The sequence below is a fragment of the Symsagittifera roscoffensis genome, chromosome 5, assembly GCF_963678635.1.
Source record: "Symsagittifera roscoffensis chromosome 5, txSymRosc1.1, whole genome shotgun sequence".
NCBI lineage: Eukaryota > Metazoa > Xenacoelomorpha > Acoela > Convolutidae > Symsagittifera > Symsagittifera roscoffensis.
The window spans coordinates 34666250-34682936 of NC_087066.1; the positions used below are offsets into that span (position 1 = coordinate 34666250).

The window sequence follows — 16687 nt, forward strand, 5'->3', positions numbered from 1 at the left end:
AATTCAGTTAGCTACCAAAATTGACACAAAACAATTAGTAGTTGCTGTTATCAGTCCCATGTCACTTGCAAGTGCTTTTAGTTCTGTCTAGCACTCAGGCAGACGCTCGCGAATAAAAATATTGTTTCTATTCATAGGGTTTTCTTTATTTCTTAACTGTCGTCGAGCATGGTATACTTCGTGTTTATCATCGAAATAGATAAACTTCCAAGTTACAATAGCCACAAAGTTTTCCTTGGGTTGCCCGGTAGGATCTGACAGGCCTTTATCAGTTCTTCTGCTATATTTTTATTCAAAAACTTTTTGAAGAGATTTAAAGTGTCCCTTGTTACATTTCTCGAACGGCTTGCGTCGAAAGGTGGATTTTGAGTGATCAAGCAATCCTTGCTTGTGTACCTTTCTTGGACTCGTAATCTATCATTCATATTATCATGCTTTATTCCATTATTTGAATTTTTCCCTTTGTTATTTTGTTAAAGCCTGTAAATCCAATAATTCCTTTTGTAAATTGCTCACCTCTGATGTTCCCTTATTACATCAGTGTTCCCTTATTGTTTCTTTGTGTATTTTTCACCTCAGTACTTTGTTCAGTAATTTTCCTCTTGATTTCAAAAAAAAAATTCGTCGGATTTGATAACTTTCCAGCGTATTAATCTATTTAATTTAGTTCGCTCAGTATTTTGTATTTGAATTTACAAACCCAGTATTTTTTATTTGAATTTACATTTGAATTTTTGATAAGTTAGTCTTTTTTCAAGCTGTTTTGCTCAATTAGAATTTTTCGAAAAAACGCTTTATTAAAATAAAAGAAAATCTTCAAGGTCGACCGATTTGAAAAATGTCTGATATCAAGGTCGACAGATTTGAAACTTGCAATCCGGTCTAATCAGCTGGCAATAAGCTGATGGGTTTAGCAGCTAGGAGATGAATCCTGTGAAGAAATTTGCCGGAAAAAAATCTATTACCCTTTACAATACCAAACAAAACATTCAAGTGTGTAGGTAAACACGCAGTATAACTTCATAATTTCAGGGTATTCAAACAAAGTTTCATCCATTGATTTAATCTTATTGAACAAAAATAAACGAAATAAAAAAAAACGATTTAAAAAATTGAAAAACAAACTGTTCGTAACTAGTTGATCAAATAGGTACTCAAAAAATTCAATAAGACTAACTAAACCGACTATTTCGCCAAAAGCGACTAGCAAAACTACGAATGCAAAAAAAATCGGCTCCAGACTGGAATCGAGCCCAGCAATTGTATCAGTCCAAGCATTGGGGTTACCACTAAACTTGTTACGCAGAAAAAGTAATTGAGCTTGAGTTTGTTATGAAGCTAGCAAAGTTAATTACAGGGGAAAAGTTTTGTACCCCAATTTTAAAACCTCGCGTATTGCAGGGGTAAAATTCCGCAAAAATTGGCCAAAAATGATATATAAGCTTAGATCGTAATACTTGATAATCACTAATGGAAGAAAAGCGTATTATAACAGCCAAGAGTATCAATCTCGTGAAAAAACAACTAACAATATAAGTCTAAAAATGAAAAAAAAAGTTTCAAAAACCTTTTCGTGTAATTTTTAGAGCACTCAACAACATTCAATTGACAAATTTGACACAAGTTGAGAAAATATCAAATGACATCATAAAATCCTATTATTTGAATATAAAGCTAAGATAAAAGTTATTACTTTTGACAAACTCTGATGTTGTAAACAAAACGCATCAAGAATGTACTCTGCATCTGCACACTATTCAAAATAAAAACTATAAAGATTGCTTTACTATTTTTCAATATCTTAATCTAAATACCGTTATAATGAAGCATTAAAAAAAACTTTAAAAAAATTATAGGGGGTATGATAGCTTGATTTTCTGATTGGGGTCATAAAACATCCAATTTGTTGTTGAGAGCCCCCAAAAAAAACAATAAACCTACATCAGCGAAAACTTTCATTTGAAATTTTGTTTCTAACGGAACTCTTGCTTAGGAGAATAAGTCAAACAAGGCAAGCGCCAAGCTTAATATATCTTTGAACAAAATTTACAAAGCGGTAACTAAGCCGACAAAACTTGGCTGAATGCCCGGTTTGCAAAACAAATGATATCCTTATCTCGTATGGATTTAGTCATTGGACAACAAAGATAAAAGCTGACTTTTAAAAAGAAAGTTGAAACATAGCCAACAGAGTTTTAAAAAATTCAATGATTGCAAGCAAACATTAAACAATTAGACTTAATTTATGAAAAAATCTCAACGCTTGAATTTCAAAGAAAAATTACAGATGTCCTTGCAGTTTTTTTGAATTTCTAGAAAAAATTATGTTTGGCACTTTTTTGATAAGTAACACCAGGTTACAATAACCCTTAGGTGTTGCGCAAACACTGTTTACACAAGGCATAAGGGTAAGTGTGTTGCGTAAACGACCGGTTTTACGCAACACTTACCCTTATTGATTAGGATTCCTGATCGACGCCGTAATTCATGCCACGCTAAATTGACGGAACAGATGCAACAAAATCGACAAAACAGATGCTACAAAAATGACCGCCCAAAATAAACCCAACAGTTTAACATTAATGTTGAAATTAAACATACGTTGTACCCAAAAAGTGCGACTGCAGTTGTCAAAAATGAATTAAAAAAAGCACTTGTACAAATCTTTAGGTTTTGAACACGTCTGAACTATTTCAGTTTCAGGGATTTTACATACGTTTTTTTTTGAAAAAACCTAATTTAGGACACGGGGCGAGGCTACATTTTGCAAACAAGCCAAGAAACAGCTATAAAATAGCGAAAGGAGAATAGCAAACACAGGTCTTGAAAAACAAAATCTTATAAGGAGCCAGAATTGAAAAACCGACCTAAAAATTTAGAGTCTCGCTACTTCCTTTTTTTGCAGTTTTCTTTTGAAAAAAGATAAATTTTAGCCAATCACAAAGCGCATATCGAGCACATCCTATTTACATGCTATTTAACACATAAATTACAGCGAAATAACGCTTTTAATTAGCAAATTGGGTTAGAACAATAACTTCAATCGTAGTATATTAATACTCTTGCAATCTGGCTTGTGTAAAAACATCACTAAGAAAAATTTCTGTTCTCGAGGTAATGAAAGACAATTTTAACTTAATTTTGAAACTAAGTCAATACAATTTTTGCTTCGTTTGCATTTTTCTAAACTGTTAAGTTTAAATTGGCTTCCAATGTCTTGGATTTTGAAGTCAGAATTGAACAACCGACCTAATAATTTAGAGTCTCGCTACTTCCTTTCTTCGCCGTTTTCTTTTGAAAAAAGATAAATTTTAGCCAATCACAAAGCGCATATCGAGCACATCCTATTAACATGCTATTGAACACATAAATTACAGCAAAATAACGCTTTTAATGAGCTTTTTGATTTGAAAATTGGGTTAGAACAATAACTTCAATCGTAGTTGCTATCTGGCTTGTGTAAAAACATAACTATGAAAAATTTCTGTTCTCGAGGTAATGAAAAACAATTTTAACTTAATTTTGAAACTAAGTCAATACAATTTTTGATTCGTTTACATTTTTCTAAACTTTTAAGCTTAAATTGGCTCCAAATGTCTTGGATTTTGAAATCAGTTCAAAAAAATTCAAAACACTTGAAAAAATGAGAGTAGTCAAATTTCTATTTTTTTATATTAATATAGCCCAGTTGGAAAAGTATCAAAGAACACAACTTTCGAGTTTCCAACATATTGCAAATAGAGCCATGCCAGAAAAAAAGTCTGAAGTATATCTTAAAAAGTTAACTGTAATCAACGTCAAATTACTTCTAAACACAAAAAATCACAATATCAAAAAACTAAGTTAAATCCTGCCATTTTCTTAATCTTTAAATTGACAAATTTTCACTTGGTAAAATCAACCCGTGCGAATGAATCATGCACAAAAAGAGGAAAAAGGGAAAGTTTTGAAAGCCGTAAAACTTCCATTCTTATACTTTGTTCAAATCAAAATAATCATGTTCTGAAAATTTTTTTGGCAGAAAACCAATCATTACTTTCCAGGAATTATAAAAGAACAAAAAAAGAACGATTTCGAAAAGCTGACTTATAAATACGCTGAGAAACTGACTCAGTGACTTTCTTTTCTAACTAGTTGCTAACCCAGGAAAATTTTATAGTCAGAATTGATAAAGCTGGCTTTTCGCATGCATAATCGTCTTTTAAGTTCTTCGATTTTCATGAATTTTTAAAAATATTTTGGCTCTTTTTCCTCCATACTCCCCCCCCCCACCACCTCACACGAGCTTCAATATATTAGTGTAACGAGTGGTTTTACGAGGTTGAGTATGAAGACCAAATATGTTTGTCGTGGCCTTATTAGTCTGTATGTAAATTTTTATAACAATCGGACAATGTGGTCAACAAATTTACATGAAAAAATTTGCAGGTGGTGGGGGGGGGGGGGGGGGGGAGGAAAAGGAGCCATTATTTTTTTATTGAAACTAACAATTTCAGATAGTGCAAAACACTATTCAGGTACTGCAAAATACTAGTTAAAAAGATTTTTTTTCTGCTACGAATTCTGAAAATTATCATCCATTTGCTCAAGTAGAAGTCACTCAATTTTTCGCACATGCTCTGTCATAATTGTGCAAGAAAGGATGATTATGTAAAAATTGAAGGCAAGCATCAAATGTTGCATGAAATAAACAGGAAAGTATTACGCCGAAATGTGCATAGTTTAAGGAATTCAAAAACTTTCTTGGTTGGAAAACTTCTGAAAAGGGGTAAAAACTCTTCTGCTGTGAAATCTGAAAATGTAAATCCACCTTTGCGATTAGCTGTTGATCACGTTTTTCGTGACCTTACTACTCTTGCAGTGCGATAATGGAGAGTTTGCTTTCCTTTTAACTAAGGAAACAAGCTTTAAAAAAATCACAAGTGAAACAGCGAAAAATTAAAATTGAGCGTGAAAAATTTTTTTGAAAAAAATTCATCAAGACATATATAAGAGCCTTCCGTTCCTCGACTATTCAAAAGTTTATAATATTTAGCATCACACTACAACAGACAACTCAAATTTAGTCGAAGCATTAAAGGCTGAGCCATGATTGGCGGCCTTCGTGAACATTTACTAACGACAAATTCTCTTCAACTGCCTATGCTGGTTCAAAAATAGGCTTGGTAATGTTTGCTTATCTCTATACACAAAACACTGAACTCATTTGAAATATATTTGAAACTTTGAAAATATTATGCACATCGATATAAGAACAAAACGAAAATTGACCAATAAAATAAAAAGAAAAAGGAAGTTGAACAAATTTTTGATTAGATCAACAAAAAGTGGTTATCATCACTTCAGATTTCAACGACGTGGTCTGTTTATTTCATAATCAGTTTCAGTAGACACCATAGCCGAATCCACGTCGACTATTTCCTCTCCCTCCTCCTCCCATTCCTCTTCTATCATTTCCTCCTCTGGAGTTGAAGTAGCCCCCTCTAACGGGACTGCCGTTGAAGTTATTGCTGTGGTGGCTACTGTTGTCACTGCTGTTTGAGATTCTCTGTCTCTTGAACGGGTTCGAGGTCTGTGAGGAGGATCTGTCAGAATAGCCACTGTCTCCTCCAACACTGCTATCCGTGAATGACTGGCGACTATTTAAAAAAAATTCATCAGTACCAAAGGCGTCCACAATATTTACTGACTCAACTTCGGTAACGCTTGATCAAAAAATCTACTCGTCCGTCAAAAAACCAAGACCAGGAAAACAACAAATGTTTGGCTCAACATCAGTTTAAAACATTTTCCAACTTTTGAATTTCGGAGAAAACAAATCACGTCAGAGTTCTTGAAAATCAACATTTTTCATGATTGGAACTTTTTTTAAAACAAAGTTAACCCAATTTGAAAAAACTTGGTCAATAGATAATTTTTATTCCGCTGAAATTCTTAAAACTAACATCCACTTTCGAAGTCATTTATGTTTCTTCGCGTCATTTCCACTTTCGTAATTAGAGAGCTTAATTTGCACTACTTTTAGCAAATTAATTTGAATTGAACTTAAGAAATCAGAAGCCAAACCGAGCAAAAACCAAATTGAAAAATTATATATCTCAGTGCCTTCACTACGTTGATTGGCAAGTTATGAGCCCAAAGTTAAGACTTTAAAAGGTGGTTTTTGTAATTTTCAACGCTGAGAAACATCTTAATTCAGATTCTCATTAAATTGAGCAGAGTATTGCGCAACTAGATACGTATCTGTGCAATTTTATTCATAATTAGGATGCTCTATTAGAAACGATATATTATTCATCATTCTCAAAAAAATTTTCACACGTAACCATCGTAAAATAAGAAGAGTCATATCCTAGCTCTGATGGTGAGTTTAAATTAGCGAAATAAAGGTCATCGCGTAGCAGTATGCCGTTTTTCGTTTTGTTTTCAACTGAACCATCTGAAATTGATTTTAAAAATATCCACAAAGCCATCTCACCCGTAGCTATTTGAGTTCCCATATCCACCTTGCCCCGTATCCTGGTCGAAGCGGATATGCTGAGGCTGCGGGTAATTTTGTCCTCCCCGGTTGAACTGGTTATTTGGACTAGATCCATGCCAAGACTGTCTTCCCCCTCCTCCTCGATCCCCTCCACGCCCTCCCCCGCCACCTCTGCCGTAACTGCCTGGAGGTGGGATAGAAACGCCCCCTCCTCCTCTATGACTGTGATCATTGAAATTATTATTTCCATAACCGCCTCTTCCATAATGACCACCGCCGCCAATACCCTCAGCCCTGTAAAATAGACACTGCTGTTCAACATTACATTTCATAGCCTAAAATTCACCCAGCTTCAAAGAAATTAATATGCTTATGAAATAATTGATAGTATTGAATCGATTTGAAATTATTGGAAGCTTCTTCAATGCAGATGGAATACTGGAACCTGAGCATGCGATGGCCAGCCTGTCCTAAGCTGCCCCTCTGGTTGTGGCGTGTGAATCCAATCATGGGTCTGTACTGACCATCTCTCTTATTGTCCCAGTCCCCTGGTTTCAACACTTTATCCGGCATCCTGAAACCCGCGACATGTCACAATATATCACAGACTGTTCCCACAACAGTTATCATTGCAAAAAAAGGTGATGAAAATTAGACAATGCCATTACAACTTCTTGATCAACCGTTTACAAGTTTTGAGTGAAAAAAATTCATCGTTGAAATGAAGAGGCAGAATATTAAGACATTTTACCTAGACACAATTGAGTCTGATTAGCAAAAATCTCCGACGACTCACGATCATAAGGGTTCTAATATGATACCACATTTATTGAACCCGACTCAAGTTTTTTTCTGACGTGTCCGAAATTCGTTGGAAAAATTCACATGCCGAAATATTCTCGTAGGAGCAATAAGCACACTTCCGACTTCCGAACAAAATCTTGATTCACAATTCATTTCAATCTCCCCTAAATGCTTCCCTGTTTACAATCTACTCACTTGCAGCCTGGCAGTATGGTGGCCTTGTATATATGGCTAGGTGGGAAGTAGGGGTCCTGAAAACAGATTTGGAGCACCTTGTTGTACGTGAGGTCTGGCAACTGTGGAACTGGACTCTTGAAGGTCCTTAAACCCAGCGCTAATTGATTCAACATTAAAAAGAACATTATAGCAAGAACACATCAGGAAGCAGAACACAATATTTTGCAAGTAATAATTATACATAGCCAACAGAGTTGGAAAAGAGTCAATGACGGCAAGAAATCAGAAAATAAAATTGACATGTTTTTCGAAAACAGCCAACAGATAGTTGGAAAAGAATAAAAAAACTGAACAATTCAACTTTCAAATTTCAAAGTAAAAACTATATGGCCTCAATACTCTTTGAAATTCAAGACGAATTATGATTGACAGTTTTTTTTTTGATAAAGATAACCTATTTTGAGAAATTGGGATCATGAGCTTAATTTTTTATTCCACTTGGAAATCTGAAAATTAAAAACCACTTTCCAAATTAGAAGCCGATCAGGTTTATCGTGACCTTGACACTTTTGCCGTTCGGTAGTGGAGAAATCAAAAGCCAAACCGCGAAAAATAAATTAAAGGATTTTGCTAAAAAAAAAACACCACAATCTATATAGTTCACTTTCTTCGACTCTTATTGACTAAAGCTCGTCTTACCCTCCAACAGACGTGAAATGCTCATCGGGCCAAACTGTGCAGGCCATTCCATAACAAAGACTCGGGTCCAAGGACACGTGCTACAACAGAGTCAAATAAGCTCACTTTTGAACACAAAATATCATCAGAACATACGGGGAGAAAACAACTCAAACTGAACTTTTTTCTCAAATACTGATTAAACCCAAATCATCATGATTGATCATTTGTCTCATTTTTACGGCTTTTGGTAACACTACGAACTTGCGAAAGTTATAGACTATCAAATGCCTTCACGAGTACGGTGCTGATTTAAAATATCCGGACAAAATGCATTTAGCTAGAAATTTAAAACGTTTTTCTCAAATTGTGCTGACTTTAAGTTAAAAACAATGATGAAGACAACTTGCTTAGACGTTCAGCGGAATTAATATCGCGCGATTAGTTTTGCGAAATTCGGGTCACATTTTTACCCGAAACATAAATCACTTTTGGCTTTTTTAGCCAATCAAAAATTACGCCAAAACTACATGATCGATCACTGACATAATTATATCGAAAAGAGCCTTTCACATAGCCCAACAAACTTCAGGGTATACTCTGCAAAAAGGCCGTTTTTGAACTATAAAGAACACCAATTTCTTATTGTTTTATCTTCATAGTTCTTTACTTAAAGTCAATCCAGCTTGAGAAAAACTCGTTTAAATTTGTAGTTTAATGCGTTTTGTCCGGACAACTTAAATCAGTTCTGTACATTGCTTGAGTTAAAACTTTTTGCTCACCTGCTTATCTTTGTTGGCTGTCTGTGGGTTGAACCCCTCGTAGAGCGTCTTGATGAATGAATATGCCGGGTGCATATGGGAGAAGAAGACATTATCGCGACCATACGTATTCCTTCTCACTTCATCTGCACTTAAATCGGGGTAGACTGCGTGCACTGTGTCTAATAGACGTCTTTCATCCACAAATGGCAATAACGCCACGCCTAAAAGTCTGTTCTAGAAATACTGTTGCGCACAACGACAAAACCAACAGTTCCAGTTGTTTACATTTACATTTAAGCAATTGCTCACCTTGCCACGCAAACTTTTTCCCGTTGAGGTCAATTTTGAAGTCAGTAGGGTACATGTCAATTATGGGAGAGTCCTAAAATCATATTGCAAATTATTTATTTGAAACATTTCCGGAAATATATGTCATTGTGTGCCCCTAACTCACAGGAGTGGACATGAGTCGTCTCCATGAGGTAGGCAGGAAGTTTCCACTGGCTGCTGGGAACACGCCCATGAGTTGTTCCAGAGGAAAGAATGGCTTGCCGATGTCGAAGTGAGTGTCCACACTGGCAATGTCGATAAAGTCAGAGGCGAATGGAGCGTAGTGGAAAGGGTAGAACCACTTCCAGGAGGGACAGCCCTGATAGTAGTATCTCAACACCCAACACAGCCCCAACACGTAGGCGTGACCCTGAAAACAAACAAATTTCAGCGTGATTTTAAAATGTAATCTTATGCATAGACAACAAGACAGCATTCCAAATTGTTGCATAACAATTCAGAAACAATATTAAGCAAACTAAGGACAAGCCAAAGCGTGTCTAACACTGACAAAAGAGCAAGATTTGTTTTTGCGAAAAAAAAGTTGAAATCAATATCGCTGAATATCACGTTGAATATCGCTTCATTCAGATTAGCTCAACTTGTAGATCTATATCGTGTTTTACGATGCGGGTGGGAAACTGGAAAAGAGCGCATGTTTTTAGTTTGTCTTGCATTGTGCTATTAACCAGGGTCTTTCTGAACTTGACGTCTGAGGCTGGGACGTGGAACTTGGAGGAGTAGTATCTGTCCTTCCACCCGTCCTGTCCCAACTTCACCTCATCGTTGTCTTCCTCTTCACTCTCCTCCTCCTTCTCCAGGGGTCTCTTCACTCCCCTCTGAACAAACGCACACACAACATCTCAAAAATACTCACAGACTTCTTTCAAACATCCATGAGTCACTTTGATATCGTCTAAACTTTCACAAGCACATCATGTATCCTGTCAATCACTTAATTCGAGCAACTAACACAGGCCAAAAAGTCAAACATTGTCTCTGTAAACCTCTAAGAAATTTCAAACAAGACTTTCGTAGCATAATAACTATTTTTTTTAACACAAAATTTGGTTTTGATTTTACGTATATCAAAGAAAACTGTGACAATTTACCCTCTGATTGGGGAAAGACTGTTGCTGCTGCTGCTGTCCATACTGCATGGATTGCATTCTGGCATCTGCAATGGCCTGTCTCGGGTTGTCAACTGGAGCACTGTGTCCTCTGCCCCCTCTCTGGATCGGCTGAGGTCCCAGTTGTCCCCTGAGGTGGAAGGCAGGCATGAAGCCCCCTCTCCCTCCTCGACCAGCTTTGATTACATCCTAATATTCACCTTCATTTTATGCTATAAAGTGCCTTTAAACATCGACTAAACTATTTGTTTAAAGTTTCTCAACATACCTGCTCTTGCTTTTGGCGCTTTTCCTTCTGCTTGAAGAATTTCTTTAAAAAAAAAAGAAGGGAATGAAAATGTGACTCCTTTTGAATTTAAGTTAAGAATGTGAGACAAATTACTTCTCTTTCGACTCTCTTCTTGAAAATTTCATCCTCCATATCACCTAATGCTAGAAAAAACACAACCATAATTATAGTAAAAAAAACGCTTCTCATCAAAAATCATATATCTTGACCAGTATTACTTATCTTCGTAAAACTTGAAATAAGTAAGACCCACCCGAAAAAGATTTAAATTCCAGAATCACTTGAACTGAAATTCGGATCTCTGAAGTGAAGTTTTTTAATCAGTATTGAACACAAAATTGAGAATATTCTTCATACACAGTGGCGAAGTGGAGCTTGCTAACACTCGCGATACAACACAAGTCGAAAAAAAATGTTGAAAAAAAAACGGATGAACCAAAATGTACGAAGTCTCCATAAAAATAAGCAAGGGCCCATCTAAAGATGCAAGTAGCTGTTTGATGATTTGGAATTTTTTATACTCGACGCAAAAACTCAAGAATTGGGCAAGTAGTTTTCGAAATATGTCAAAAAATTTCAAAAAACGGTCAAAAATTCAACGAGGGCCAGAACTTTCTGTGTAAAAATTTTGAGCGTAGCCGCTTATTCAGGGGAGCTTCCTATAACCCGTTCTATTCAATAAACCCAATCTCACATTTGGGAGAGTAGTTTTTGAGAAAACGAGAAAAGATCCGAAGATATGAGGCAAATATTCCCCTCACAGACTTTTTCGAGGTCTGTAGACTGGGCAAGGTAAAAAGATAATACGGGATTATATAGACACACAGAGGAGTGGGCGGACTTCAATTTTTAACCTTTTTTGAAAATAGAAAGCAGTTTTCTAATGAACTAAAATTTTTGCAAAAAATGAAAACAATTTCGAAAGCATCTAAAAAAAAACAAAAATAAAAAACCCAATCCCACAAATTTTCATAATAAATAATTTTATTGAACAAAAACGTTTTGGCCTTCAAAACTATAAAATAAAAGTTAACAAAGCCGATACAACATAACCCGAAACCGTATATTCGAAAACAAAACCCTTTAAAAAACTAAATCGTTCAAAACCAGGCTTGGTTAAATGACAAATATTTCAATTATAAAAAACTATATTTAGAACCAAAAAAAAAATCCATGCTTTACAAAGTAAGATTTTAAAAACTAAAACCAGATAATATCAATCCGATTTTTAAAAAAACCGGAAAAATGAACCAACGGAAAATAGGAGGAAAAACCACGAATCCGAAAAAAAATCAACATTTTCGAAAAATAGTTAATAAATAAATTCAAAACAAGTATCAGGTATCCAAAGTTATATAGATCAGTATCCCGAGTATAAATCACAATTTAAGAACAAAGATATTTAATTGAAAAAATAATCAATGCCCGAAACGTACTCCACTTATTTACTACCTAGATGAGGTAGTTCTATTTGAATTTTCAGAAATTAACCATACCTACAAAATTGACCATTCTGAGAACAAAGTTTATTACGAGAAAAAAAGTCTAGTACCCGATTGCAATACCTTTGCTTATCGCAAGAGTAATTATTCACAATCAGACTTGGTCAATTTACATAATTGCAGAACTTTCAATTATAGTAAAAACCATTTAAATCAAAATAAAACCGAGACTTTAGAAAGTTAGCCAAAAAACTGTACCAGATAAAATAAATGGCTTTAAAAACATCTCAATAGAAAGTTGGAAAAAATTCAATGAACGAAAATAAACATAATAAAAATTACAAACTTGTTTTTTTTTGCAACTGGTTCAATAGGTAAAATTAAAATTTTTTATTTCACTGTGAAATCTGATAATTAAATCCCATTTTCGAAATTAGAAGTCAATCATGCTTTCCGTGACCTTCACACTTTCGCTGTTCTTGCCTTACTTTTACCAATGGAAACGAACTGAACTTAAAGAAATCAAAACTCAAACCGCGAAAGAGTAAATTTTAACCTGAACAAATTTTGACTTTTCCTGAAAAAAAATCATCGTGACCCATATAAGAGTCTGAAATACGTTCATCCAAAATTGAAAACACGTTCATCGACTCTTAAAAACAGAAAATGAACCGACGGAAACTAGAACGAAAACCAGGAATCCAAAAAAGCTTTTTCACGAAAATTATATAAATAATTAATTACTCCCTGAAATGAACTCCACCGAATTAATACCTTACCGAAATGACGGTTACTTTATTTAATTTGAAGAAACTGAACAAATCAGCTTTCAAACATTGAAAAATCAGCTTTTTTACATTGAATAAATTGAAAATTTTGTGAATCAAAATATCTACGGGAAAAAGTGTAGTACCGGTTGCATCTAGTACTGGGTTGCAATATCTTTGCAAATCGCAGAATAATAATTTTTACTTATGCTTCTTACAGATGAACTTTATATTTCTACTTACACTTCATAATGAGTTGCACTCGCTGTAAGTTAGCGTATCCATTGTCAGACAACCAACCCTGAAACAAAGAAAAAATTAGGATATAAAACTTCTAAAACAAAAGCTGTAAAACCCAAGCCAATGCCACTACAGATTTGATTTGTGAAACAGAAAACTCTTCTTAGACTAAAACCTAAGTCAATTACGGATATTTGTTCAACTACACCACTGCTATCTCTATCAGGCCGAGTCGATGCAACTCAATTAGAGCGAACATGATCGTCACCTTTGTTTCGTAGATGACGTTGTGGTAAATTCGGATGAGTCTGTCAATTGCTCCCTCTCTGATTTCCAACGAAGGCAGGTGGGGCAGGAAGTCATTGCCCACGAAGAAACACATGAACACCCAGTCATCTATTGCTCTCTAAAATCAACACCCAAATGCTGCAAACGAGAATCTTCACAGATAATGATTTCTCATAAATTTTGAATGTTTTACAAATTTATTCAGTTTTAAATAGATTTGAGATCGAAACATTTTGTGATACTTGTACAACAACCAACTATACTGGTTACTTGAAAAAGAAAAATTATGGTCGACAATTGGAAAAGCATAATTCCTGCGATGATCAGTTTGTTCATGGTGAACATATGTACCTCGAGATCCCACTCAAATGGAAGGCTGTGATTGGTCAGTTCTTTTTCCAGGCACTCACGCAGAACATTAAGCCTCACAAATATGAAGTTCACCTCACTTCCCTCCTCCACTGCTTCCGCTTCGGGGTCCGGCGGAGATCCGTCGCAGTCCTTCAACTCGTGTCCTGAATGACAGACAAATCTGGAGATCAACTACAATGTTTAAGGCTTGGCTTAAAAAAATAGAGTTCAAATTTTGACTTGAAACATTTTTGTCAAATTTCTAAAAACACCATTAGTAATTCAATAGCCAATTACGTAAAATAAAAGGTAAAATAATTTTAAAAATGAAACTGACCAACTTGTCCGCACAGTTCACATGGTCTGGGTTTGTTGGGTTTGAACTCCTCCCTGATGATGGTGAAATGTGGCTCGTGTGTAGCAAGTCCCAACATGATCAGATCCGCATCTGCCCCACACAGACAGTGGTGTGTGTTTGGATCGTGGTCCGGCTGGGCCCTCTGTCTGCGGATGTAGTCCATTATCTTGTGCTCACCCTCCCCAGGCACTTGTGCGTCAGACAGCACCACCTGTATCTTGGCCCATCCAGGGTCTGAGGCCATTCTGTCGTGCACATAGTAGCGAAGGCACACTGCCAACCGGTCCATGAACTCAGTACCCTATGGCAATTTTTGAACTTCATTAACAGACAATAAACTTTTTTGGAAATGATAATCTTGCAGAAGAGAAATCTGCTTACAGGAGTGATACAATTGCTGTCGAAATGTCCTGACTTTTTCTTCTCTTCTAGGTGGATTCCTTTGGCAGCCAGTTCTCCTCGTATTTTCTCCTTGAGAGATTTCAGTTCTCCGCTTTCTTTGGATGCCCTGAATCGACGAGACCTCTGCTGATTCATTTTGGCTCGAGGAGCCGGTCCGTCTATAGCCATATAGAGCAGTTTGCGCGGCCTCACTATTGCCATCTGACGATCAATAGCCTCAAAAATACGAACCATCATCTCGTCTTCGTCTTTCGGAGGTGGTCTGGAATAAACCCAAGAACTTAACTACCTCAGCGAATATCAAAACTTAAGCCAACATACAAAAAATATCTATTTTTTAACTGAAACAAGGATCGCCGGTTAACTGTGCAAGTAGCACAGAATGTTCGGACCATAGTCTATAAAAAACTACAAAAATCTGGCGTAAAGTTTTACGTTAGGCATATTCGAAAGTCATAGTAAACTAGGCCAATTAGACATATTTTTTTAGAAAATCAATTAAAAATTTTTAAAAGTTTCTGAAATTTTTGGTTCGTGAAATGAAGCTAAAAACCAAAAAATAATTTTACTTGCTTAAAACTACATTTTTAGGCCTTTAATTAGGCATTATTAAGCTGATGTAAGTTGTTGTTGTTGTTGTTAGCCCACGCGGGTCGGGTTGGGCTCTTCTGTCTCCAGGTCAAGGAACTTAGCAACCTCTACCGGCCGAAGCCACAGGTCTGCTGGGGTGAGTGGGGAGGGGTTTTGGGAGCAGTTGAAAAGGTGACATGTTGTGTGGGGGGCAAGGGAACAGGTTGGGCAAAGGTGGGAGATGGAGCTGTCGAGGCGGGATAGGTAAGTGTTAAGGAGCCGGCTGTAGCCAGACCGGAGTTGGGAGAGCTTACAGCGCGTGGGACGTGGGAGAGATTTTTCAGAGGGGTCAATCTTTGGGGGAGGGATACAAATAACTTTAGACGGAGGGGTTTCGGCTAGGAACTTGGTTACAAGGGAGGTATGGTTGTCTTTTAAAATTGGTTTGTAGTAGTTAAAAATAAAAGTGGAGACTTCGTCTCGGTCGTCCAGAACTAGAGGGTGGTTTGCGTAGACTGAAAAGTCGGTTAAAATTTTCTGGGTGTCTTCTTTGAAGCAGCTTATAATTGAGGGGCGAAGTAGACGGGGAGGAGGGGGATGTGAATGTATAAAATTAATGGGATGGTGGGAACGATAGGTGGAGATAAAAAATTGAGATGACAGAAGGGTATGGTGGTCTTTGACCGTTAGGATTTCAGATTCACTGTGCAGGTGGGCAGTTGAACTCATTAGATTTGATCCAGTAACAACGCGAAGGGATTGGTTTTGGGCAACCTGCAGGCAATTTATGGAGGTGTTACTTGATGCGTGGGACCATGCGGGGGCTGCATAGTCAAGTATGGGGCGAATTAAAGCTTTAAAAGTTAGGAGGAGGGTTTCTTTGGAGTGACCCCAGGTTGATCCTGCTAATGCCTTCAGGATTCCGATCCTGCGTCTGGCCTTTTCAGCGGATTGTTTGCAGTGAGTGGCAAAACAAAGTGTTGGATCAAATGTCACCCCTAAGATTGTTGGATTTTTGTTTAGGGGTAGCGCCTCGTTATTTAAAAGAACACTAGGTGTTTTATTAAATTCTTTGTTATAAGAGGAGAAAAGTGTAACTGATCCTTTAGAGGACGCGAAACTTAGTTTGCGTGAGGTGAAAAAATCGTAGAGCCTTTTTAGGTAGCTATTGAGGGAGTTTGAGGCGATATCAATATTGGAACTGCTTGCGAAGGGGTGGAAATCGTCTGCATACGAAACAAGGTTTACATTATCGGGAGGTGGCGGTGCATCATGGACATAAAAATTGAAGAGTGTGGGTGATAAAACAGAACCTTGGGGTACGCCACAGTGGATTATTCGATGGGGGGATGTGTGTTCACGGAATGAGGTGGCAGCCTGTCGACCATTAAGGTAATTACTTAGCCAGCGGACTAGACTTCTTGGGAGGGGAGTGTCATGAACGAGTTCCACAAGTGAGCGATGACACACCATGTCGAAAGCCTTAGATAAGTCAAGTGTGGCCAGTACCGTACGTTTAGGGGGGCGATTTTGGTTAAAACCGTCTGAAATGTAAAATTCGAGAGTGGAGAGAGCTGTGGTGGTGGAGTGAAAAGGGCGGAAGCCGTGTTGGTGTT

General features: G+C 36.8%; 1 protein-coding gene across 1 annotated transcript in view; it reads right to left on the reverse strand.

The window, feature by feature from the left end:
• Positions 1-5197: 5197 nt before the first annotated feature.
• LOC134846008 (5'-3' exoribonuclease 2-like) overlaps positions 5198-16687 on the reverse strand; it is a 351354-nt gene continuing 339864 nt past the window's right edge. Inside the window, exons 4-20 of the mRNA XM_063863172.1 lie at positions 14481-14763; positions 14079-14400; positions 13742-13905; positions 13371-13508; positions 13106-13163; positions 10747-10796; positions 10633-10674; positions 10347-10553; positions 9924-10073; positions 9359-9604; positions 9214-9286; positions 8923-9125; positions 8162-8241; positions 7481-7606; positions 6927-7055; positions 6479-6775; positions 5198-5639 (exon numbers count right to left, since the gene is read on the reverse strand). Of these exons, the coding sequence (XP_063719242.1) occupies positions 5384-5639; positions 6479-6775; positions 6927-7055; positions 7481-7606; positions 8162-8241; positions 8923-9125; positions 9214-9286; positions 9359-9604; positions 9924-10073; positions 10347-10553; positions 10633-10674; positions 10747-10796; positions 13106-13163; positions 13371-13508; positions 13742-13905; positions 14079-14400; positions 14481-14763 (2824 nt within the window). The 3' untranslated portion in view covers positions 5198-5383. The remainder of the gene's footprint in view (positions 5640-6478; positions 6776-6926; positions 7056-7480; positions 7607-8161; positions 8242-8922; positions 9126-9213; positions 9287-9358; positions 9605-9923; positions 10074-10346; positions 10554-10632; positions 10675-10746; positions 10797-13105; positions 13164-13370; positions 13509-13741; positions 13906-14078; positions 14401-14480; positions 14764-16687) is intronic.